Source organism: Penaeus chinensis, chromosome 2 (genome assembly GCF_019202785.1).
Source record: "Penaeus chinensis breed Huanghai No. 1 chromosome 2, ASM1920278v2, whole genome shotgun sequence".
Classification (NCBI taxonomy): Eukaryota; Metazoa; Arthropoda; class Malacostraca; order Decapoda; family Penaeidae; genus Penaeus; species Penaeus chinensis.
In genome coordinates, this window is record NC_061820.1 from 2,586,782 (window position 1) to 2,596,781 (window position 10,000).

General features: G+C 27.3%; 1 protein-coding gene across 1 annotated transcript in view; it reads left to right on the forward strand.

Moving 5' to 3' along the window:
* Positions 1 to 4,862, forward strand: part of LOC125036877 (cytochrome c oxidase subunit 6C-1-like) — a 17,024-nt gene extending 12,162 nt beyond the window's left edge. The window contains exons 2-4 of the mRNA XM_047629807.1: positions 3,759 to 3,922; positions 4,415 to 4,539; positions 4,792 to 4,862. Of these exons, the coding sequence (XP_047485763.1) occupies positions 3,771 to 3,922; positions 4,415 to 4,496 (234 nt within the window). The 5' untranslated portion in view covers positions 3,759 to 3,770 and the 3' untranslated portion in view covers positions 4,497 to 4,539; positions 4,792 to 4,862. The remainder of the gene's footprint in view (positions 1 to 3,758; positions 3,923 to 4,414; positions 4,540 to 4,791) is intronic.
* The last annotated feature ends 5,138 nt before the right edge of the window (positions 4,863 to 10,000 follow it).

The window sequence follows — 10,000 nt, forward strand, 5'->3', positions numbered from 1 at the left end:
TATATATGGATAATACATACCAACCCCCACTCACACACACCATCCCATCACCCACCTCACACCACCACACAAAAACACACATCAACCACATTATCACACCCTCACACACACTCACACACACCATTCAACACTCACCCCACAACGCACACACACACACACAACACCCCACCTCACACACCCCACACTCAACACATTCACCACCTCACTCACACTCACTTTTAAAACACACCATTCACACACTCTCCACACCCACACACACACACTCAAAACACACAACTCACACATTCACACACACTCACACCACACATTCACACACACTCACACACACCACACACACAAATTCACACACACACACATTCCACACACACCACACACAATCAACACAGTCACACACACCACCCCACCTTTCACCACACCCACACACACACACAATTCACATCCCTTTACACGACACTACACACACATCACTTACACCCACCCACTCAAAAGTCAACACACACCACACACCTTCCCACCCACACACAAAACACATTCCCACCAACTTTACACACACTTCCCACCACTCACACTCAACATTCCCACTAACTCACTCACACATACACAACATCACACTCACACATAACACAAATCTCACCCACACATAAACACCCCCTCACACACACATACACACCACACAAAACACACACACATTCAAACCCCCTCCACACACACACAATTCACACGCACCACACACTCTCACACACACACACAAACACACCACACACACACACACACACACACACCCCCCACATTTACACTCACACACACACCACACACACCCCACACAAACACACACATTTACACTCACACACCACACAAACACCACAACACACACACACAAAATCACACCAACTCAAAACCCCCCCATCCTACTGTCCCCACCCCCCCCCATTGCCCCTGCTGATGCCCACATTTCCACATAAAATAGTGCCTACTGCCCCCTGGCACCGCCGATCAATCCCCCACGGCACCCAACATCGCCCTAAGCCCTACTTTAATAAAGCTATGGCGGGCCCGATTAACCTGTGTCATGGCTCCCTGATAGGTGTAAAATTATACTTATAACCATAATTACAAACGATATATATAACAACTCGAACCGCCCCCTCCCTCACAAGACCACAAATTACGTAAACCAAGAACAGGGTGCACCGGGCGCACGGGGGGTAAACCCCCAACATGCTCATTTTTGGGTGCCCAAATAAATAAACATCAATGTGTAATCAAAAAATAAAAAAAAGAAATAACAGTAGCAAAGCACTTTCTACCCGCGAACCGTCGGCAAGGATATGAAGTAATGGATTAATAAATATATATAATAAAAAAATATATATATATAAATAATATATAAGATAAGGATATATATATGGGTCTAAAATAATAAATATATAAAAATATATATATAAAATAATGGATTAAAAATGGGATAGATATAATATATATAATATAATATATATAATGGATATATATTGGGTATAGAATATATAAATAAACTATATATAAATATATATAATGGATATATATATGGGTATAGATATATATATATATATATAAATATTGATGTATATATATTGATATATAAGTATATTGATATATATATAAATATATTGATGTATATATAAATATATTGATGTATATATAAATATATTGATATTTATATATAAATATATCGATATATATAAATATATTGATATATATAAATATATTGATATATATAAATATATTGATATAGATAAATATATTGATATATATGAATATATTGATATATATGAATATATTGATATATTGATATATATGAATATATTGATATATTGATATATATGAATATATTGATATATTGATATATATGAATATATTGATATATTGATATATATAAATATATTGATATATTGATATATATAAATATATTGATATATTGATATATATAAATATATTGATATATTGATATATATAAATATATTGATATATTGATATATATAAATATATTTATATATTGATATATATAAATATATTGATATATATAAATATATTGATATATTGATATATATAAATATATTTATATATTGATATATATAAATATATTGATATATTGATATATATAAATATATTGATATATTGATATATATAAATATATTGATATATTGATATATATAAATATATTGATATATATAAATATATTGATATATATGAATATATTGATATATATGAATATATTGATGTATATAAATATATTGATGTATATAAATATATTGATATATATAAATATATTGATATATATGTATAAATATATTGATATATATATGTATAAATATATTGATATATATATGTATAAATATATTGATATATATATATGTATAAATATATTGATATATATATGTATAAATATATTGATATATATATGTATAAATATATTGATATATATATGTATAAATATATTGATATATATATGTATAAATATATTGATATATATATGTATAAATATATTGATATATATATGTATAAATATATTGATATATATATGTATAAATATATTGATATATATATGTATAAATATATTGATATATATATGTATAAATATATTGATATATATATGTATAAATATATTGATATATATATATGTATAAATATATTGATATATATATGTATAAATATATTGATATATATATGTATAAATATTGATATATATATGTATAAATATATATATATATATATATATATATATAAATATATTGATATATATATGTATAAATATATTGATATATATATAATTATTTTGATATATATTTATATATTGATATTTATTTATACATTGATATAGATAGATATATATATATATTGGTATAGATATATATATATATATTGATATATATATTGATAAATATAGATATAGATAGATAGATATATATATATAGATATATGTTTATATAGATAGATATATATGTATATATATAGATATAGATATGTATATATAGATATGTATATATATATTGGTTTACATATATGGATATGTATATATATATAGATACGTATATATATATATATATATATATATATTGGTATACATATATAGATATGTATATATATATTGGTATACATATATAGATATGTATATATATATTGGTATACATATATAGATATGTATATATATATTGTTATACATATATTGATATATATAGATATATTGATATATATATTGATATATTGATATATATAGTGATATATCTATATATATATTGATATATCTATATATATATTGATATATCTATATATATATTGATATATATATATTGATATATATTGATATATATATATTGATATATATTGATATATATATATTGATATATATTGATATATTGAGATATATATATATATATATTGATATATTGATATGTATATATTGATATATTGATATATATTGATATATTGAGATATATATTGATATATATATATATATATATTGATATATTGATATGTATATATTGATATATTGATATATATATATTGATATATATATATATATAATATTTAAACTGTATAGTAGAAAAATTGGAAACCAGTGTGTAATTAAATAATTTACCTCCCCGAAGCCTGTGAATTTGATAACTTGGTTGTTTGTTTGTTTTAAGGTTTTATCATTTTGCTTTCCTGTGTCTATTATGGCTTTTCTTTCAGATAAAGTGGTAAATATTGACTTTAACATAGCTTCTTTTCCTTTTCAGTAAAACTTCACCATGGTTATTGCCAAGCCTGTTATGCGCGGACTCCTGACCGCACAGATCAAGAAGCACATCATCATCTCAGGAATTCTTAGTTTCGCTGCTGTCGGTGTCTGGAAGACCGTGGTTCAGAACCCCAGGAAGCAACTCTATGCTGATTTCTACAAGTAAGGTTTTCATTCCTTTCATTCTTTATTTTAAATACTCTCCCTTCCTTCTTTCCCTCCCTCCCTTCCTTCCCTCCCTCCCTTCCTTCCCTCCCTCCCTCCCTCCCTCCCTTTACCTTTTTTCTTTTCCTCTCTCTCTTTCTTTTTATTTTTATTTTTATTTTATTTTTATTTTCATATGACTTTCTTTTCTTTCTTTCTTTCCTTTTTTCTTGTTTTTTTCTTATAGTGTATATAGAGTTTAGCAAAGAAGATAATTTTAAATTTAGATTCAAAAGTATCTGCTCTACCAGGTTTGTTATAAATCAGTTTAACTTTTCAATAATAATGGCATTTTAGATTCTATTTTGGGATATATATAAAATGGTTATATATAAACTTCTTATTCTTATTTTATTATTCTAATATATAGAATTATCAACAAGGATATTATAAAACAGGTAAAAACCAAGATTGAGAGTTGTTAGCAAAATCTTCATTTCTCTCTCCTAGGGAATACGACGCAATGGCCGAGTTCGATCGCATCAGGAACCTGGGACTCTTCCAGTCCTGCCGACCTGACGGTGAAGAGTAACAAGAAGGGCAAGCCAATAGGAGATGTAATATATGGATTCCAGGTGAGAAAAACAGTCCGTAGGAGGCGCAGTATTGAAATTACTTGAAATATACCTTATGTAAAGTTTCTGACTTTGTGAAAGATGTACCCATCTTCAAGAACATTTCTAGGAAGCACCATGACCAATGCTGAAAAATAGAACATTGCCTTGTATAGAAATACTTTTGTGAATATAAAGTCTAATTAGAATTTTTTCATTTTCCAGTTTTAGAATCATAACAAGTAATATTGTTGTTGTTTTTTTGTCTTTCAGGTGGTGATGTACCTTGTGACAGATCTTTTCTAATGTATCATATGAAGTGTAATAAAGTCATTAAATTATAACCATTTCTTTTGTTTTCATCCCTAAACTTTGCTAGAACAGTTACAAAATGGAAAATAATTTAAAAATCCTTCAGAAAGATGTCCTGAGCAGTTTAATATTTTAACCCATTTACACTGAGTGCATGTTTGCATGTACTACCTAGATAATTTTGTTATGTTGACTTTATTTATACATGGATAGCTGCAGTTGCTTGAATTTTCTGATTATCAGTTGGTTATGTTTTGATAGTGATAGTAATTATAATGACGATAATATAATAATAAAGCTGAGGAGGATGATAAAAGAAATTTTCTTGAAAATCCAAGGATGAAGGTAAATGTTGAGATCATGGTAGGCCTAGAAGTTAATTCCTTGCTAACCAAGGATTTCTAGAGCCATATAAATGTAAACAAAAATAAAACAAAACTTTAGTGGTCAGTGTATGTTTATAATGTATATGAACCAATAGGCTAATTTTAACAATCTGTTAAATATTTAGCTTGCGTAAAGTATTTGCTTCCTTCTTGATGCCAGCAAAATATAAATAAATTCATAAGGCCATTTAAAGTGATATATTATGGTGTGTATGTGTGAGAGAGAGAGAGAGAGAGAGTGCATGCGTGCGCAGCTGCCTAGTGTAAATGTTCAACTTGCCTGTTGATGTCTGCAAAATGCAAATTCATAAGTACATGAAACACTTATTTAAGGATTCCTAAAATATCTTCCCAGTGGTCTGTCATTTTCACTGCTTTTTTCAAATTTATCGTTGCTGGCACATCAATCCGGATGGTGAACAATCATTATTTATCAATGTCATTCTGGTTTTCTAGTTCTGTTAATTTAAACTGATTAAGAACAAATAAACTTCAGGTAAGCATAAAAAAACATAATGAACTTTGTTAGTCACAATATTACCAACTAAAACCTACATATATCAAAAAGAAATCAATGGGCATCACAGATTAATTACGTCTATAGATTACTATAGTTAAATATCTTTAACATTGGTAAACTAAATACAATGAAATGCAAGTATACACATCACAATTAACAAAATATAAACTTGCCAAAGCTTTAAACTAAAAAGTACAGGAAGTATGATAGCAAGGAGGAGCATACTGCAGTAAAACCAAGGATTTATGATATTGATAAACCTTATCCTCTGGAGTATGCAACCCACTGCCTATTTCCCCAGCCTTGATGTTAGAAATTCAAGGCTTCATATATTTGGAGAAAAAGGAATGACAGCTGTACTTAGGGGGTTGAAACGATATTTATTTAACAAAAGATCCCTATTTCGCCTATAATTAAAAAAAAAGGAAAACCCAGAGATAAATTTTATAACTAAAATGTATATAGAATTCTAAAGAAAGTGTCAAAAGTGTAATAGAGAAAAACTATAATGGTAAACTGTAAAAAAAAAAAAAAAAAAAAAGTAAGATCTCATCATTGATCATTTGATGAAGTGAACAAACTTTACTTCATTACATAATGTGATTACCAATGACAGCTAAAACATCTAAATGTTACTGGATCAAGAAAATAAGACCAGTTTTATTTCCATTATTTCTTTTCCATTATAAGGGGAATATCAACATGTTCCTGAATAAGGGTAAAAGGGAATCTTAAAGTTGATGGAATGATTAATATTTATCATACCTTTTCTCTCCTATTATCTTTTTGAGTACATGAATTCAACTCAATATGTAAAGGTATAAGTGGACAATGTATAAGCAATAGGGAATTCACAGCATAGGAAGTAGGGACGTAACTTGTCAAAATGAGAAACGAATACAATTTGAGAGAATGATAAGATGAATTTGATCTGATTAATTTGCAATATTTTACATTTTGTTCCATGAGAATTTTTTTTGCAACTCTGAGTGAGTTAAAGATTAAGATGATAATGTATTTTTTACTAGTGCTATGAATATTGATGGTGTTATTTTTATTATAAACATTATAATTACTATAATGTTATAAACAGTAGTAATAGCAATATAAGATAACATAAAATATTTTCGTAGATTAAAGAAAAGGGTAAACGAGAGAGAGAGAGGCAGTTCTCATAACTGGCTCATTGGTGATTTAGTACAAGTGTAGCCATCTATGTGTTAAAACGAACAAGTAAACTCTCAGTGGGCATGGCACGGATACATGAATGAGTTAATATTAGGTTTTGCTTCTCGATATCATCATATACAGAAGGGAAAAAATCACATACTTCTGTATATGATGATATATTCATTATTAACTGTCTGCAGTACTTATAAAGTGAATAATGTTTCCATGTTCATAAGGATAATCAAGATACAGTAATATAATTGTTAGACTAGTATGAGAAATCTTATATTAGTGTCCTATGATAAACTACACCAAGAAAATACTTATCATATCTCAGATAGTTGTGCTTGAATCTGGAAATCATATTTAAGAAAATTTGCTTGTTGATCAATATCTAATGTAATCTATAAAAGTATTGTTGCCTCACCAAGTTTGATTTTTCTTTACCTTGTAGATGTTTTTCTGGCTTGATTCTAGGTAATGCACTTGCAATTGCAGCAAATCAATGTTTTTTGTATCTAATGTAATGCCCATTTGGATAAGTTGCTCATTCTAGGAGATATAATTCTGTTGTAAGTATATATCATGTATTCACAATTTGTTGCATCTTTAATGGTCTACACAGGTAGTTCTTAAATATTGTAACTATAAAATCCTTGAGTAGTTTGCTTTCAAAATAATATAACACTATGATGTTACTATGTGGGTTTCCTCATACACCATGTTCAGAGTGGGTATACCTTAGAAGTAATGTTAAAGACAGCCAGCTAACAGCCAAACAGCAGATTTGTGAGTGGAATCTGCATTTTTTTATTTTTAAACTCTATAAACATGACTAACTGCTCTGCCATTTAACAGCATAAAGAATTTGGTTCTTCAACCCAAGGTAAATCCATAGGGTAAACTTGACCAATTCCCACAATTTTTATTGAAAAAAAAAAATATCAGTCAAAAGGAATGGTTTGATTATACTGAATTTGTGTTCTTTATCAGAATTTCTTTTCTTTGATAAAAATAAATGTTATTAAAACATATTCAGTGTTGCCAGCGACCTTCATGTTATTATGAATAATAACAGTTACTGGTTATTCTCTATTTCCATTTACTATTAATAAAAAAAATATTGAGGATAAAAGTATATTAGACTGGAAATGGTAAAGAATAATTCATCTGAACTGATAAGATGAAAGGGCTGTGCAATTATTAATATTCTACAGTCAACAAGAGCTTTCTGGGAAGGTTTGCATTCACATGGGTGCAGCTGCTCTCTATCATAAATCAGTTCTCTATTATACTGCATATATCATTTTATTGATTTTCTTTAAGAAATCTTGAAATATCTATTGTGTGCTTATATATATCTATATATATAAATATATATATATTTTATATATATATTTTATATATATATTTTATAAATATATTTTATATACATATTTTATATACATATTTTATATACATGTATTATATATATATATATATATATATATATATATATATATATATATATATGAATATATATATATATGAATATATATATATATATATATGATTATATATATATATATATATATATATATATATATATATATATATTTAAATATACATATAAGTATACTTGAATATTATATATATATATATATATATATATATATATATATATTTAAATATACATATAAGTATACTTGAATATTATATATATATATATATACATATATATATATATATATATATATATATATATATATATATATATATATATATATATATATATGTTTATATGTACATATATATATATATATATATATATATATATATTTATTTATATATATCAATCCTCCCTGACCAGGCCTCAGACGTAGGTCAATCCAGGTATGAAACCAGAGGGCCAGTACTGAACCAGCCATACCACACAACCCCTTTAAAAAGAGTGTGCAAGTGGAATCTAACTAGCTCCATAGACATTACCTATTTATTCGTACATGAGTAAAGATATCGAGGTTATACACACACTCCCCATGGACACCGTGGAAATTGATTTAGAAATTCAAAAAAAAAGTCAGATATATATATATATATATATATACATATGTAAAATATATATATATATATATATATATATATATTATATGTATGTATATGTATATATGTGTGTGTGTGTGTGTGTGTTTGGAGGAGCAAAAGAATTAATTAAACATTTTAGCTACAGTGCACTGATTCCTGTAACAAATGGAATAGTTTATAAAAGTAAAACCTTGCAAGGTGAATATGATAGAAGGAGTCGTTCACTTTTTAATTTCATCTCTACTTTGCGTTCTAAGAATAAATCTAGTATGCATATGTTCAACAAAGACTGGAAAAAACATAGGTGTTCTGGATGTTCATTGTAAACATATATTGATGCATTTCACCTGAAAATTACCATAACTTTCAGTATCAGGATTTTGTTGTACTTTTACTATCATCACCAGATCAGTGATATTAAAGACCAAACCCTTGAGGACCATATGAGGCTTCCAAGGAGTACTTCACTAAAACCTTATGTCACATATCTGTTGGTGAAGTTTTTTTTTACTTATTATTTTTTTATTTATTGGGAATACACATGGTGACAAAGAGTATATATTTTTAAATTAAACATGGGCTGCTCCAGTTTATTGTTCAATTTTATTTTACTTAATGTGAAGTCTGTTTTGTCATGACTTCAAATACAAAACAAAAGCTGCCAAATAATGAGTATCTCTTATTTTATTTTCTACTAATTGTGCTGCAAGTGTGTTTATACTACATAAACTTTTATGACTGTATTTTTAGTTTAAAACTGTTTGATCATTTGCATTTATGATAATTGTATGCATCTACCCTTTATTATAAAGGTATTGCTAGCAGTAGCAATGCAGATGAATTTATCATTTATAAAATAAAGATTATTTGAACATTTCAATCTTGTAATCATACATTAATTTCCTTCATTACAGTCCTCTTTTTACAGGTAAATAGTACTTCATGTCACTTTGAAGACCATTTATGACGCCCCTGCCACATACTACCTGTATAGATACCATTAGCTGGACGAGAAATCAACTTCGACTCA